Source organism: Poromitra crassiceps (genome assembly GCF_964638095.1).
Source record: "Poromitra crassiceps genome assembly, chromosome: 26".
In the NCBI taxonomy this organism is placed as follows: Eukaryota; Metazoa; Chordata; class Actinopteri; order Beryciformes; family Melamphaidae; genus Poromitra; species Poromitra crassiceps.
This window is the reverse complement of record NC_139640.1, coordinates 18,425,271-18,443,302: the sequence shown is the minus strand read 5'-3', so window position 1 is coordinate 18,443,302 and position 18,032 is coordinate 18,425,271. Positions and strand designations below refer to the sequence as shown.

Sequence of the window (18,032 nt, the reverse complement as noted above, 5' to 3'; positions counted from 1 at the left end):
CAAAAAGGGCCTTTCTGTGTGGAGTTTGCATGTTCTCCCCGTGCCCCCAGGAGGTTTCCTTCATATAGGAACCCCACACCAAAACATGCAATATCCTGGTCGCTGATGTGGTGCCTCCTCTGGTCGTTAGAGGTGCCTGTTAAGAGGGAGGGGAACTCGTTGGAATAGCGTGATCCTCCCACATGCTATGTCCTACCGGTGAAGCTTCCCCTGTCAGGTGAAAAGAAGCGGCTGGCTACTGCCCATGTCTCGGAGGAAGCATGGAGCCAATTTCGGCTCTCCCCAGATCGGCACAAGGTGGAGCAGCAACCAGGATAAATAAATTAAAATTAGCACTAACGGGGGATAAAAATGGGATAAAAAATCGGGGGGAAAATATATATGAAAAAAAAGAAAGAAGGGAGTGTTTCACAAACGCCTTCTTAATGCCCTTCTTAAGACAGCGCGAAAGAAGGCTCTTAAGAAGCATCTTAACTGGAGCTGTCAACCATCTTGGTGCTGAAAACAAATCAATCGATGCCAGGCTAATCAATTGTTCCACATAATTACATGCTCCCATATGAAGTTTTTATGTAACAAGTGGCGTCCTCACCCCCATCAATAAATAACACTAAAATAAATAAATAAATAAAAATAACGCGTAATTACTGCGTAATTACACACGCAGTACTCGCCCCACATTTCCCACCAATTTAGTCCGTCATTTTCCCCTTGGCGCACATAAAGAAACATGCTTCCGTCACTGTCTGCTTGATGGCGAGAGAGACTTCAGCTGTATGCTACTCGTGACAAAACCAGACATCGAATTTTCAACAGTTATCTTTTGCAGTATAGGCCTAGGTTACTGGCTATATCCCCGGTTTTGAAAAGCGCTAACCGCAGAATTAACGCCAGTTGGGAAGATAGCTTTAGGCTGGTATTTAAGGCCTAAACGCCCATTCTGGCCTATTCTGGCCCTGCGCCACGCCTCTTCAGCGTAAAGCGCATTGCGAGGCATAAAAACATGATGCTATCTCCCTGAGTCACGGGTAGGCAGGCGCAAAGCGTGTTTTTTTTTGCATTTAACGCCAGTAGGCGCCTAAGGCCAGGGGGAAGATAGAGCCCAGAGAGTATGGAATACATAGGGAGAAGAGAACCACATTTATGATAATAACATTTCAGCAAGTATGCATTTGATTTAAAAAAAATCCTGCTTTAATTTCTGCTGCCCAGCCCTCCCACAACTCATCAAATATGGCATTCACAAACAAAAAAGGATGAGTTATGACAACTTGTTTGCCAGACATTGTTGAGTGACTCCCTCCCTCTCTCTGTATCTCTCTCTCTCTCTCTCTCTCTCACACACACACACACACACACACACACAAACACACACACCTGGCTTAGAATAAAGCGCGGGATTGCAGGGATCGCGCACATTTTTGGAAATTCACGCAGATTTTGAATGTATAATGCAGGACAAGTCCTGCATTATAATGTGAGAACTGATGGGACGGAACGTTGCTGAATGCACAGACGAAAGGTTGGATGCGCTGCATGGGGGACCAACTTCTCTCGTCACACAACAAAAGGAAGGACAGTGGGCCTCTCTCTGAGCTCTCTCCTCTCCCGTCACTGCTAAAAGCCTCTGCTGATTTGCAGCGCATGTCGTCCCGCAAGGCTTTCCCAGAGGAGAGAAAAAGTCTGAGCTGGCGTTACATTAAACCAAACCTGGCGAGGAGGCAGCAGATTTGTTTAGCGTTAGGCTAGCGAACATTAGCTGGCTAACGCTATCGGTCGAGGCAGGGCACCAGCGGTTTTAGCACAATCCGTATAAGCACTCCCCAACTATTGTTGTGGCAAACATCCAAGCACTTCATACTCCCAGACCTAGTGTAATCCACATAAAAACCTCTCATGCTTTACCGAAATAAAACGTCCAGTCTCCCCGCTAACGGCTAACAGGGAGCTAATGTTCTATTGAAGTGAATGGAGTGGGTACCTACAATACATTACATTACATTACATTACGTCATTTGGCAGACGCTTTTATCCAAAGCGACTTACAATAACATTTTTGTCAGCAATAGAGCAATCAACTATGTAACACAGTCTATGACAACTACAACTTCTGGAGGAACAGTGGTACAAGTTAAGGTTATTTTTTTTTATTTTTTTTATTTTTTAAGAGAGAGAAATAAGTTAGATCAAGAAGGTAAAGCTAATTAGCTTTGGACCAAACACGGACTTGAGTTTAGCTAGCTGCTGGACAGGGCCATGATCTGTTTAAAGATCTTAACTCATTGAGTGCCAGCCACTTTTGGAAAACGGATGCTCCCAGTGCCAGCCCTTTCAGAGCATTTTCAGTGATTTCTCGAGGCCCACAGAATATTGTGTGATATTACTATGTAAACACCGAACACGCCCAAAGAACGATGAGACTCTATTGTATCATCAGCAAAAAAAAGTTTATTGATATAATTTTCCGTTCTTTAGTTATCAGCAGTAGAAGATAGGTTATTTTCACCAAAAACAGACGTTTCAAACTAGAAGCTGAGATAATGAGCCTTTTGTGAAATGAAGCATTTCAAGCACATCACTGACTCTGAAGCTAATATTTTCTGATGTAGTGACACCTCAAAAATAATTTCCTTCAATAAAACAGCGAAAACAAAGGAATTTTGTTTGGCAAAATAATATTTTTTAGCTGCAACCAGCAGCGCTGGCCCCTGTGTGCGCAGACCCTACACCTTCTTGCTGGTCTTGATTTACTGCTGGTGGGCATCAGATATTCTAGCTTGTGTTTGCCAATCCTGTCCTGCTGTCTGCGTCTGTCTGGGTCGGTGTCGTATGCTGCCCTGCGTGCCCCACCCCCCTCAACTGCAAACCCCACCTCCGTGGGAGTGTCTCTGGTGGCTCTCTGCTGCGTTTGCTCTGCACTGAAAAGTGCGCTACACCCAGCTTTTTCACAGCGTTCCGCGTGTATTTGTCACCGGCTCCCAGCGCTTCCAGTTGTGAATAATAACAACTCCACAACTAATCATGTGGAGCAGCTATCGCAGCGGAGACGGAGGGGCTCAATTGTGGGAGCAGATTGGCTGCTGCAGGCACAGATAACGTTATGCTTCATGCATATCGATGCATACCGATGCGATTTCCGTTTCCCCATGACTTCTTCTCTGTTTTTTCCTCACCTTTCTCTAATCTGGAGAGCACTGTCGCCACCTAATGGGTCCGTAAAATAGCTTATACACATTCAACATCCACCATACTTTCACAGGAGATGCATCAGGCTTTGATCCACGTCCCACCGTCAAAAAACGCAATTGACGACTTTAGTCGTCATTGGCACTCTACGTTACTATTTGAATTGACGACGATAGTCGTCATTGGCACTCAATGAGTTAATAAGGAAAACAAATGCGCACATTTACATAAAAAAACATCAGCCAACATCATAACATACAACATAATGGGCCCTATCTTCGCAACGGCGGTAATTTTGCATTAGCGTTTTGCGCTGGAATAGCGGCGCGTAAAGCCCTAATTGTGGGCGTGTCGGCACGCTGCGCTTCACGTTATCTCGGCACAAACCTCCATAGGCGTGTTTATGCCCATAACAGGATTCACAAGGTGAGATCACTCCCCTTAAAAGCCACAGCACCACCGCCATCACATTGCTCAGTGCAAGCAGAGTGACAGAGTGAGAGAGAGAAAAGAGAGAGGGAGAGAGTCAGAGAGAGAGAGAGAGAGGGGGAGAGAACGAGAGAGGGAGAGAGAGAGATGTGAGGCTGTTATGCATAGAAATCAAATAACATGCTCATGCCCACCTGTGAATCCCTTGTGTAGTATTGCCATTTCCCACGCTGAAAAAGGGCTGCTGCTCAAAAGTCTGTGTGGTAATAAAAGTATTCAACTTGCAGTGCTGTCCTCCTTTCTTGATGGTTGTCATGAATAGTTCTCTTCTCAACGGTCCTAAAAAATTGTAATCCGACCTAGCCCAACCCGCTTGAGACACGGACCGAGCTCAACTCGCCCGCCATTGTCACATAATATACTCAGCCCGACCAAAACAAACAATTAGACCTAGTAGGACATTATAAAAAAGTGTGCAATTAATGCTGCCGTGGCTCAAATAATGGGAACGGTATGTGTGTGTTGCCATAAATGTTTTTCAGCTTTCATGCTGTTATATGGACGGATGTATGCTTTTCGGGCTCTCTTCTCCTGCATCTCCGCTGCGGCGCTATACTGCATGCGTAATTACGAAGTGTACTGAGAGCCGCGATGAGTGATGGCGTGATGCTGCTCTATTTGAAGTTTAATTTCATTCCACCAGCACACATTTGCACAAATGTATGCTTTTGTAATTAGTATTAATTAGTTGTTTCGCTCATAATGGCTATAACATACACATTTAAAAATATTTGCTTCTTTAATATAGGTAGGGATGTGTGAGATTTAAATTCTAGCCTATTTCAATAGCCTATATCAGAATTGTCCACTCGGGTTAAGCTATTGTTGCATGATGCAATTGCGGGGAAAGAGGTTACTGTATAGCCTACTGGCCAGCACAACTTTCTCAAAAGCAATCTACTGTTGCCTATACCTCACACACCACAGACCTGTATGGTCGGGAATTATGTAGCCTACTAAAACCATTTTAAATCAAGGTGTGTTTTTTCTGCAATGTAGGCTATAGTTGAAAATCAACATGATTCTGAGGAGAGAAGAGTGTGCAGGCGCAAGGTGTTGGAGAGTGACATCCATGCTGTGCGTAAATGTATCCAAGCAAGGATTTCCTGCACTGCGTGCGGAGAATACTATCTGCGCTCAGGCTATGCCTGGCGTAGTGTTTTTTTTGCGCTAAGACCAGCCATTGTGTAAAAACTTTTACACGAGATGGATTCGTCCAGGTCAACTGCTGACCCACAGATGACTACACTCTTTTACACGAGATAGATTAGCCCAGGTCAACTACTGACCTCTAGGTGACTACATACTTTTACATGAGATGGATTTGCCCAGGTCAACTACTGACCTCCAGGTGACCCCACTCTTTTACACAAGGGGCATTAGCCCAGGTCAACTACTGACCTCCAGGTGACCACACTATTTTACACAAGGTGGATTCACCCAGATCGACTACTGACCTCCAGGTGTATATGAACAAAGTCATCAATAGAAAAACAGGGAAGGGTGATGGTGATTATGTCACAACGCCCTAAAATGGCCTGTGGAGGCCTAAAAACGAAATATCGCTGTAGTACCCACCGTGGGCGAATTATTTTAATTTTTTTCCCTTTTTTCCCCTGGAGCATCTAATAACAACCAATATCTGTCATTGGGCCAAATTTCAGGTCTCTGCGATGTAACAACTCACGGGAATTTGCGTCACGGCTGATGAGGAAAAATAAAAATAATAATACAAATAAAAATCGGAGCAAAAACAATAGGGGTTAGCCCCTTCGCGGCTTGAACCCCTAATAATAAATAATACTTGTATACCTATGTACAGACTAACTGGCAACACAAAATGTGGTTTATCTCAATAACTGTTCATCGGATCGACTTCAAACTTGCGGAGTGCACTGTTGGGAACCCGACAAAGTGCATTGCAGAATTCCATGCGATTTGACTACTGCCAACACAAAAAGTGGTTTATCTCAAGAACCGTTCGTCCGATCAACAAACTTGGGGAGTGTGCTGCTGGGATCCTGACAGAGTGTAGTCGTTTATAGTTTTGTGCTATTTGGCATAGCGCCACATACTGGCAAAGACAAAAAGAGGTTTATCACAATGTGATGTGAGTACTAAATGGAAAACATTTTAAAGTTGTTTGTCACCATCATTAATTCTCATGTAGACTAAGTGGCTGTCAGCTGTCAAAGAGAAGCTTTGAAGCTCTGGCCTCAGTTCTCAGCTCCCCGTCCTCCAGTTTGAGAGAGCTGGACCTGAGTAACAATGACCTGCAGGACTCAAATATGAAGCTGCTCTCTGCTGGACTGGAGAGTCCACACTGCAGACTGGAGACTCTCAGGTAAGATCCATTCACAGCTTTCCTTATTTGATTTGACACATTGATTTCTACAAACTAAGGTCCCTGCTTTCAAAACCCTCTGGTCAGTATTCCTCAATCTGCAAAGGGAGACTCTGCAAGTTTCACATCAGGAGTCCAGCACCATTTTCTATTGTCATGTTCACTGAAAAGAAAGTTAGGATTTTCCAGAATGTTTTTTCCTGACCAATATTCATACACAACCATGAACTTGGGGGACTGAGAGAACATCATCCATGCTTTGATCTCATGTTATTGTGAATATCAATATCTGTAGTGTTCAAAGTAATATTTTCCCCACTGACCCACTTGGCCAGTAGATCAGAGTTGTACTGACCACTTCTATATTTTCACTGGCCTGGCACGCAAAAAAATGAAAATAACGATGACCCCTCCCTCCCCCCATGATTTATCCATAATATGTAAAATAGTGAAGTTCCCTTTAGGTTTGGTTGTTTTAATAAGGATTTTTTATTTTTATTTTGTATTTGTATTATGGATAATGCATGTCCAGCCACTATCTATACACAGTCTATAAGCCACTTGCTTGGTTGGTCTAAAAAAATCAATGTTGGTCCACAAAATCAATGTCAGAATCAGAATCAGCTTTATTGGCCAAGTACACTATGTATACAAGGAATTTGACTCCAGCATGCATTGATCTCGTACTTACAAGGGAAAAAGAAAAGGTATGCATAAAAGCTAAAACAACAAACAAGGCCATCGATGATAGGTACATAAAACAAGTACCTGCTATTTACATTATATACAATAGGTGTGATGTAGAGTGACCATTATAATAAATATGTGTATAGGAGAAATAATTATTATTATAATAATTGTATACAATTGTATATAATGTACAGACTAAGTATATATAAACAACCCTGGATTGTAAACCAGGCTATAAGGCAGATGTTGCACAGTTGTTTATTAATCTATATAGGCAAAGTCAATCAAGGTAATCACTCCATCCCCACTCCAAATTTCACAAGGGACTGGATGACATCACAATGGAGCGGATGACATCACAATGGAGGGGATGATGTCAGACTCGGGGAGTGCGCTTAGGGAGACCTTTCAGAGTTCAGTGCTATTCAGCATAGCACCACCTACTGGCAAGACAAAATGTAGTTTGTCTCAAAAAGTGTTTGTCGGAACCCGACAGAGTGCCGTGGCTAATTTTGTGCTATTTGGGATAGTGCCAGCTGCTGACAAACACTAAAAGCGCTTTATCAAAATGTGATGTGAATACTAAGTGGAAAACATTGTAAAGTTGTTGTCTACATCACTAATTGTCATGCAGACTGAGAGGCTGTCAGCTGTCAGAGAGAAGATGTGAAGCTCTGGCCTCACTTCTCAGCTCCCAGTCCTCCAGTCTGAGAGAGCTGGACCTGAGTAACAATGACCTACAGGATTCAGGAGTGAAGTTACTCTCGGCTGGACTGGAGAGTCCACACTGCAGACTGGAGACTCTCAGGTAAGATCCATTCACAGCTTTCCTCGGGTGGTTTGACGCATTTCCCCAAACTAAGGTCCCTACTCTCAAAACTCTCAGGTCAGTATTCCCAAATCTGCAAAGGAAGACTTGGGAAAAAAAGGCTTAATTTGGCATTTTCATTTCCACTGTACATAAGCTTGATTTTGTATAATGTGTTTTGTCCTGATTCACATTCATATATAGCCAATGACCTGGATGATTGAGAGAAGATCCTTCCTGTTTTGATATGTCATTTATATTACTGAACCTCTCTTCTCCTGTCTCCATCTAGATTCACTGGCACATCTCCAGCTCATTCAGAATAGAGCAGCTAGGAATTTAACTAGTGTGAAGCAGATATCATATATACCAGATTTAGCATATTTCCACTGGGTACCTGCCCATGAAGAATTAATATCAAGATTTAACTGAGTTTGACTAGTTTTGGCCCTGAGTTACACTGTATAACTCTGAGTTCTGTCTGAGCTGGAGAGCAAGCTGAGATCTTTAGGTGTGACTGACAGTCTAAACTCCACACTAAAGATGAAAACGCTTTTGCCATCAGGGCCTCTAGACTGTGGACTGCTTTACTGAGGGACTTGCACTGGCAAATTCACTATTATCTTCAGAGTCAGCCTTAACTCATTCCCTGCCAGAGTTTCAAAGGAAAAGTCACCAGCCACCGCTAGGGTTTCTAATCATTTTCACAAATCTTCCAAGACCCACAGAATATTTTCTTCTATGACTATGTAAACATCAAATATCTCAAAGGATTTACTTTCATAGAAAAAAGTTTCATCAGGTGCGGGGGGACTGATTGTCCATGTCTGGAGATCAGGAGCAAATCTACCAGCTGAAATTTACATGGTGTGAGAGTTTAGGTACTGGATTACTAAACTACCTGAGGACAAGTGACTTGTGGACGTGTTGTCAGCCCCTGCCGCCTGGTGAAAAGAAAAACATTCAGGTTTGAGTGACAGGCTGCCCCGCTGTCATGTTAGATTAAACATATTAGTCTAATAGACTAAGTATCAACTAATATTAACTAGACTAATTATTAAATTAATTTGGAAACATTCTACATGGCAAATCAGCTCTCCTCTCCTCTCCAAGAGTGCATGCCACAGCCTCGTTAGTTTGCATCAGCTGATAAATCCCAGGCATTTCCACAGAAAACTAAAGCACAGATTTAGGATGACTTTAGGCCAGCAGTCCTCATCTCTCCTAAATCAATTTTTCAGTGTGAGCACGTATTATCTGCAAATCATCTTATAACGATTTTGTGCAGTCAGTGTTTTGAAATAGAACAGGGTCTCATGCCGACGGTCTAATATATAACCACTCTGGCACATACTTTGTACGCTGGATGGAATGCTTTCGGTACCCTTGTGTGCAAATATGATACGCCCAAGCATGACCAGTGCGCAACAAGCACTGTTTTCATTTATTTGTCCTTTTGGAAATTAATTTAGCATCTGTGGCAGCAGTCAGACAAAATACAATACCAATACATAATACAATACAATACAATACAATACAATACAAATACAATACAATACTGTCATGGTTGCATGTGAATGTCTATCTTCATTCATTAGTATCTTCATTGATTAGCATCATTCGTTGTCTTAAGGGTATAAACCACACATCTCACACCAACGATAACCTCATAAATGGTGCATCTGGGGGCCTGGGCATTAGCATTCAGCAATGAAAGCATTCTTTACCTGTGCTGCCCACTTCATGTCGTCTCTCAAGCGGACTGTTGCAACCCGACCAGCACTCCATCTAGAGCTGCTGGCTCAGCGTGTCCAGTCATCCATGGTTTGTTGAGCAGAGCTGTAGTCTCAACGTAAAGGACTTGGATCTGCTGTTGCAGGCCCCGATAAAGAAAATAGACTGCTCTCAGGGAAACCCTTTTTTATGTGCAAACAAATAACAGTACAAATAAGACATACACAAGACAGACTTATACAAAACAAACTAACAACAATCAAATACATGACATACAAAGGCAGAGGCAGGGTCTAGTGCAGGGGTGCGCAATTATTTTTCATGGGGGGCCACATGACAAACACAGATTGTTGCCGGGGGCCGAACAAATATTGTCATGTTGTAACCCAGGAACTTTGATGATAGAGGCCCACAAAAAAATGTCCTCGCTTCCAGAGGGGCAGATTTTGCTGAGGGTTGGCGGCCAAACGGCGCCGGCGCGGAAAAATTTGGGGTATTTGAAGTCAGGTTTAGAGGAATAACTCATTTTAAATTAACAGTTGTGATGTCATTATTCAGTCTTAGACACCAATATTTGATCTTTTTCTCATTCACTTCTATGTCACCACTTGCTCTTCCTGCAAGGCTTGAAATTAACTTTTTTGACTACCTGCCAATATGGCTGCTAGATTTTAAAGTTACCAGCCAATTAGAATTTCCACTAGCCAAAATGTTTTTCTTGAAATAAACCAGAATATGAGTGGGTTAATTTAAGCATAAGTATCAGAAGTGGCCCGGGATTCTCAAAGCCTGTGTTGAGGGTCACACGAACAAAAATGCACTCTTGAAGCTAAATAAATCCAAAACCAACAAGTTCATTATTTACAGTAGAACAGTCATTTCTTACACATGAGATTACTTTTAGCCTTTTATTCATGAAGATTATTCAAAGATATTCCAAATTCCAGACTGAAATGTTATAACAGAAGTGGAGTATTGGCCAGAATGACATGAACATTTGGACACTTATTCAGTGGGTATCTTGCATGTTGCGTTCAGGTGCACTGTAATTTTATTTTATTATTTTTTTTCAATTCCAGTGCGGGCCACATAGGCAATAGGCTATAAATAAAAAAAGAATTATAATAAAATTAAAAAAGGCTGCTGAACTGAATCAACATGGTACGTGTGGCCATAAAATTGCCTATTTTGTGGTCACATATATTGGCAGCAGAGTCGCATATCTCCATATTTCATACAAGGACTATGCTGGAAATAATATGAAGTTCAATCACATGATACAGGCCAAAAGCAACACAGTTGCAGCTGCAAAATGCAGGAGTAGCCTAGATATGAATAATCTGTGTGCAGGCGATCCCATATTAAATTGCTTATGTAGTAGGCTATTCTGGCATGTATGACCATGTCCAACCCAACATCAGCCTCAGCTCCGTTGCGCACATGGCACTGTGCGCTTTGGAGACGTTTATGTAACTTTTTTACGCCGGTTTAGTGATTTTTCTCCACCGTTCGGCTGCAATCGATCGGCGGGGTCAAACATATCTAGCCTACTTGGGAGTACAAAAGTGAATAAAAACTTAATTCCAAAGTGGTAAGTAGGGCTTAATTTAAATGTAGCCTGCAACAAGTGCAAGGCTTCAGGCCTCGATTAATTCAACATGTGGGGATTCTATATGAATGGTGTTTTGATCTTATCCCCTGAACTTAACCTGCTACAGAGCAGGTTAGCCATAGAGCATAAGTTGCTATGGTGATCTATCTCGGTAAGAAGTTAACTAGCGACGTGGTATGGCAAACCTAGGGTTAAACCTGAAGTTACCTCGCTAAGCCACTAATCTTGCTTCATGGTATAGGCCTCAGATGAATAGAGCTCAACAGTGCCTGGCTCGCCCACTTTTTCCGAAATTCTTGGCCACCTCATTCATTTTCTCCATAGACATTTTGAAAAATGTTTGTGTAAAGAGTTTTAAGCCTGGAACCAAGCCAACTCATGGGGAGGGGGGGATTTAGAGTTTTTATTTTTTGTTTTTGCTCCAAGTGAGATGTTGTATGGTCACTCACGATTCAGTGGGTGACTGGTTGGCTTGGTTCCAGGCTTAAAACTTGTTATATACTGTAAGGATTTTCCAAAATGTCTATGGAGAAAATGAATGGGGAATTCTCTGGTGGCCAAGAACTGTCGGGTGACTGTTGAGCTCTATGGCCCCTGTTCTCCCACAGGCCTTCGGCGCTAAAACGGGCCTTTGGCGCTAAAAAACGTGCCTTGCGCCTGCCTCGGGAAGATATCAACATGGCTTTACGCTGCCAAATGCGCTTTAGGCCGAATGGGCGTGGCGCACTCCCTGAATGGGCGAGAATGGGTGTTTCGGCGTTAAATATCGGCGTAATGATATCTTCCCACCTGGCGTAAATTTAGCGCTTTACGCTTTTGAAAACCAGGCCTATTCAGTGCGCCGGTTGCGCAGAGCACTCCTCTGGCTCTCCTCTGTCACCCTTCTCTGTGTCACTCCCTCTCTCTTGCTCATATCAGTCTGACAGGCACAATACGACTCTCTCTCTGACTCCCTCGCTCAGACAGACACAACACGTCCCATAGAAAAAAGAAGTTGTAAGTTCACTGCAATGTGAATGTCCCAGCATGCATTGTGCTTCTCCACTTCGCTACTAAATAGCAACCAAATGAGCCGAAAACCTATATTAAGGGAGGATCTAAATAATGTGTAATGGTAACAGAACCTGCAATTGTAGAACATTTCAATATTGGACCAAATAAAACATTGAAATGAAAACACCACCCTATGTGAAACATCTATGTCATATTGGGGCTATATATATCTCTTGTCGATTTAACGTGATTTAGATAAGTGACAGCGTAACGCGCTTCTGTCATGTCCTACTGTGATGTCCGCTCCAATAAATTGGCTCTACTTCACATTTTAGTTTTACAATAAAAACACATTTATGCAATGACTTTACATAATGTAGGCTATATTTATGTGCATATCCTACCATCCTAGCAGGGGAGAGAAAACGATATCTTTCTGGACAAACTTTCACCAATCTATTAATCTCATCATATAGGGATAGGCTATATTTTTCTAGCTGATGCCTTTAGAACATTCTTTTCACTTTGATCTTGCTATAGTGTAGCGTATTTACATGCTTGCAGTATTTAAACTGCAGTTAGATTGGTTTGAGAAGCATAATAATATGGAATAATAGCCTATATATGGAGACAGACAGACTGGATGAAGGGAGGGGGGGGGGCAGAGCGCTTGGCTTTTGTCTGGTTTTGCTGGACCACTGGAATTGGAGCTTAAAAGGCAAGCGTGCGATTTGTTTATTGTACTTATCCAATGAGCATGACGGTGCATAATTTTACGCTTAAAAGGCGTGGTTGTAATGGTTGAGGCTGCATGTAGCGCCGATACCAAGATAGCAAGTGCGCTGGTCCACACCCACTTACTGCGCTAGGCGGCCTAGCGCTAGGCCTTAAACGCAGTTTATACGCCGATTGCAACGATAGGGCCCTATAACTCCACATAGTCCATTTCTGCAATCGCACAGGTAATCGTCCCATGCACTCCGACAGCGCTCGCCATCCCTGTCTCAACGAAACACTGAACGTCCATGCGCTTCAGCAGCGTTCCACTATTGTGTCTCCAAATGCTCCACTCCGGGCTTTCTCAGGGGCCCCGGTATAAGATGAACGTCCGCGTCTCGGGCCGCCCTCATCTAATCACCGCTAACCACACCAAACTATTCCTATTCGCTCTAAGTTCATTCAGCACGACTTTGACTGACATGTTTACGAGACCCGCAAACGGTTCTCCAATCACTCAAAATAGGAGGCGTGAGTAATTGCAGTGACGCAAGCTTATCAGCTGACAATAGGCTCATTTGACAGGGATTGGCTCCAGTATTCGTGATGTCATGAATACGTGCTGTTTGAAAAGTACCTTTTCAGTGAAAAATACCTTTTCAATACCTTTTCTTTCAGGGAGCTTTCCACTTTCAGCAGACAATTGTGAAAAGAGCCTTCTAGTGTCAAAATGATTCTGCACAGTGAAGCTCAAAGATCCAACTAAAGGAACAAGAATAAACAGATTTTTGACTCTTCAAGCTCTGTTATTTACGATGATGTCAACTTGATAGCTCAAGTGTGTGTGTGTGTGTGTGTGTGTGTGTGTGTGTGTGTGTGTGTGTGTGTGTGTGTGTGTGTGTGTGTGCGTGCGTGCATGCGTGCATGCGTGCATGCGTGCGTGCGTGCGTGTGTGTGTGTGTGTGTGTGTGTGTGTGTGACAGCTTGTGCAGTCATCTCGAACTCTCTCGATACGTCGTTGGTAGGGATGGGGAACGTAAATTTTTAATAATATTGATACCATTTTCGAGTCTGCGTATCGATCCGGGTCCTTATCGATACCACTATCGATACTTTTGTATTATTTGGTGAAAGGACGAGACCATATAAATTCTGAACAGAACTGGTGTTTGTATTGCCTAACTGTGAGTCTGTGACTGTTTGATTTCTGAACAGAATGATTAGACACGCCTTTAATAAACACTGATGATGCTGTGCATTTATTTGAAAAGGCAAATAGCAAAAGGCAAATAGCAAAATAATATCAGCACAGCAGGCAGCAGCAGCAGCAGCAGCAGCAGCAGAGCCATTAATGGTTGCATTTTAATTTAAGACCCTGGAAACGGAAATCCACAAAAACCTTCTAACGCTACCAGCGTCTTTCTGCAATTAATTCTCTATGTACGGACGTGCTAAACATGCTCCTCATTCAAGGAACGCACCTGGCATTTAAACGCTGGTGGCGTCTAGTTTTTTTGGCGGAGCGCTCTGGGTGCTTTTAAGCTGAAAAAAGTTGAACATTTGGAGGAAAACACGGTGCTCGTCTTTTCACTCATCCTACCTCTTCTCCTCCCAGAGGGATCCTCAACCACCGCTGCTGCCAGAATTGGCAATAATCTGGCTTTCATGTTGACAGTCAACAACATCAAACAGACGAAACGAGCTGGCTACCGTCCGTGTGATCTGTACTGCACGCGACCGTAGGGGAAAACAAAACGAAGCACACAAAAAAACGCTCCATGCGCTGTGTTTTTTGCACAATGGAAGCGCTCTCAACATGATTAGAGTTCTTACTGAAAAAAAGCGTGTTGGGTGTGAACGCCACCTTGTAATTATAACCCTAAAAAAGTTTGAGGCTAAATATCCCCATTTGAATATTTAAAACTTTTCGTGGGGCAGCTTTGAATTGGGCGGTGCTGAACTGCTTCAAATTCCCTGCCTGTTCACTAGGCGGAGCCAATCAGTGAGGTAGCTTGCAGTTGTCCGTTCAACAAAACCTTCGTGGCCCCGCAGCCCGCTGGGACTCTGAATGGGGCCGTGTCAGAGTGCTGCTCTGCCAGGCAGCATTTGAGGAAATGACTCTGGGACGGTCCTCACCTCCAGGGAGACACATAGAGAGCCACAGGAATGAGTCCGTAAAACATTGATGCTAACACTTTCGGGTTCTTCACTGTTTCTGTCTATGGGATTTTTGAATGGGTTTTTGGCGCAATGCTTCAAATGAGGTCTGTGGTTAACGTAAGCTTATTCAAACGCGAACCAGTGTTCAGCAGGATAATCTTCACACATGAGCACCACTTTTGAGTTTTGAAGCTTTTACGTGCCGTTAAAAGGGCGGCTAGCTAGCAAACGGCTAAATGAGACTACACTGTTGAGTCGACGGGGATATTATACGTCAATAATGTCATCACTTCAAAGGACGGACACGGAAATTCTCTTTCCCTCACCTTGTTCAGCCCGGGGTAATCAGTGCACAGCAGCGCACACATCAACAACACTACAGGTTGAATTTGGCTGTGACGTGACGTGGAAGCCTATGCGACACTGTGTGTAGTTCTGGATTAGTTTAGCACGAGCTTTTTACTTCTAGGGCTCGCGTTTATGCTTCAAAACTCATGAAAGTGGTCCTCATGTGTGAAGATTATCTCGCTGAACACTGGTTCGCGCTTGAATAAGCTTGCGTTGCCCACAGACCTTATTTGAAGCATCGCGCCAAAAGCCCATTCAAAAATCCCATAGGCAGAAACAGTGAAGAACCCGGATGGTGGCTTCCGAAGTAACTAGCAGTAACGTGAACGTTAGCATAAACACAGCCATAAGTGAAATTATTGCAGAAATAGACTCAATAACAACAATTAAACAAGAGCAAGAGTATGCGCTTGCGGAGTTTCTCTGCGGAAAAGGCGTTTTCGCTATTCTACCGACTGGATTTGGTAAAAGTCTGATCTATCAACTTGCACCATTGGTGATGAACGCTAGCTTGCTAATGTTGCTGCTGGCTCTGAACTAAACAGCGCCCTGTGATGATGTCACTTGTTTTGGTATGCTGATTGGCTGAAGGCATTTGTCTGTCAATGCAACTACGCCCGCCCATGCTCCCGCCCCTGCTAAGGACTGGGTGAAGAGTTGGGGTCAGACCATCTTGCAGAACCAAATGAAATAGGAGTTCACGTGACGGGCTGGATTACCACTCATTGGAGTGATAGCACCACTTATGGATACCAGTCTTTAATAATAATTCTCCTCTAGGGCCGTTGTCTCCTATTTAAATTTTACATAGGAGTTTATTGCTTTTTCTGCTGTATTTGAGCTCCACCCTATATATTTCCTACTACACTGATTCATTATATTCTATGACTATTACTATTACATTAATGCTCATTTTGTAATGTCTTTCTTGGGATTGTTTTTACTTCATTGATGTATTTGTACCTATTTATATGCTCTGTCACTTCCTGCTTCATTCTGAAGAAGGTCGTTTGTGACCGAAACATCAAAAAATAAATCTACTGGGAGAAGTCTACAAGCAGTGTGCGGACTCGACTTCTTTTATTGGATGTGCACTGCACACAACACAAATATTGGATCTTGTTTTAAACAGAAAGGTGCATTAGTCTAGGACCTGGCTCAGATATGTATGCGCTTCATTTAGGAGAGAATAACTCAACTATTATAGACTAATATGAGCCCTGCAAACAACTTGGAATGTGTGCCAAAATCTCTATCCGGGATGAAATACATGAAAATGGCGAAAATGGCAGTTTTTTAAGTGAATGGGATTGTTTTCCTTCAAAGATATCCTCATGATTTTCTACCAGTTGAATCTTCACATTAAAATAAATATTTGTTTGTATTACACTTTTTCTTAAAAAAATTATAATATGCAATTTATCTTAAAAAACATCCTATTCACCTGTAGTGTCAAAAAGGCAATTTTGGCCATTTTCTGGTTTTTCGCCCCGTATAGAGATTTTGGCACACATCACAAGGTCATATTAGTCTATAACAGTTGAGATATTCTATCCTAACTGAAGTGCATCTGAGCCAACTCCTCTATTATATTGTTCAAATTCCTAATTGTTAGTTAAACTCTAGATGACACAAAAGTTCTAACTTTGCTTTAAGTCCAGAAAGTTTAAGTTAATAAATATATGGCAATTCTTGTGTGTTGTTGTATTGTAATAACTTGCCATTCTGAACAACCTGTAGTTACAACAGTTTATATGCTAATTTATGCATATTTAATGATATATTGCCTAAATTGCATGATTTCTTTTTTAAAGAAAAAGTGTAATACAAAAAACATTTATGTTAATGTGAAGATTCAACTGGTAGAAAATCATGAGGATATCTTTGAAGGGAAAAAATCCCATTCACTTAAAAAAAAATACATTTTGGCCATTTTGGGGGTTTTCGTCTCGGATAGAGATTTTGGCACACATCCCAAGTTGTTTGTATTGTGGTCATATTAGTCTATAACAGTTGAGATATTCTCTCCTAAATGAAGTGCATACATATCTGAGGCTGAGCCAGGTCCTAGACTACATGGAGAACTTGGCTCTCTTTTCCAGAAAACCATAAAATTGTTATGTGAAAAGGCAGGAAAAAGTAATTATTGGTAATACACAATAAGAACCAATCTAAATTATCCGTGTGTGTGTGTGTGTGTGTGTGTGTGTGGGGGTGTGTGTGTGTGTGTGTGTGTGTGTGTGTGTGCACGTGCCATGCAGGCTGTCATACTGTATGGTCTCAGAGGAAGGCTGTGCTTCTCTGGCCTCAGCTCTGAGCTCCAACCCCTCCCATCTGAGAGAGCTGGACCTGAGCTACAATCATCCAGGAGCCTTAGGAGTGAAGCTGCTCACTGCTGGACTGGAGGATCCACACTGGAGACTGGACTCTCTCAGGTATGGAGAGGGAACATCTGCTAGAAGGCAGAGAGTCACACACATGTTCACTGTCACATTGGAGACTGGACTCTCTCAGGTATGGAGAGGCAATATCTGCCAGAAGGCTGAGAGTCACACATTTTCTCTGCCACACTGAGAAGAGGGTGAATATTGATTAACATGTAACAGTAGTTATGACTGATGGTGTGTAGAAACTCATTCATATTTGAAGGTTATTAAATGTCCATGTCTCCATCATCAAAGATAATCTGCTCAGCACTCAGCACCTGCAAGCTGGTTGCCAGAAGACGAAGAACACACTCACACAAACAGTGCTGTTGTTTTAGACCAGGGGTGGGCAATTTTTTTTCCTGAGGGCTACACTGACTTACATCAAGTAAGCGAAGGGCCACACATTGGAGATTATACCTGCCAACACTTTTCGCGGGAGTCTCCCTATTTTTAACCCTCTCTCCCGTTGTGATTTGTAATTTCTTGTTAATCTCCTGAGATAATAGTGATACAAATCCAATG

The 18,032-nt window shown here is 42.6% G+C and overlaps 1 protein-coding gene across 1 annotated transcript in view; it reads left to right on the top strand.

Moving 5' to 3' along the window:
* The window catches only part of LOC310798717 (uncharacterized protein), a gene marked incomplete at both ends in the record, with an annotated part of 51,327 nt that overhangs the window by 15,063 nt on the left and 18,232 nt on the right, over positions 1-18,032 (top strand). The window contains 3 exon segments of the mRNA XM_083661271.1: positions 5,846-6,019; positions 7,344-7,517; positions 17,343-17,502. Coding sequence (XP_083517397.1) covers positions 5,846-6,019; positions 7,344-7,517; positions 17,343-17,502 — 508 coding nt within the window.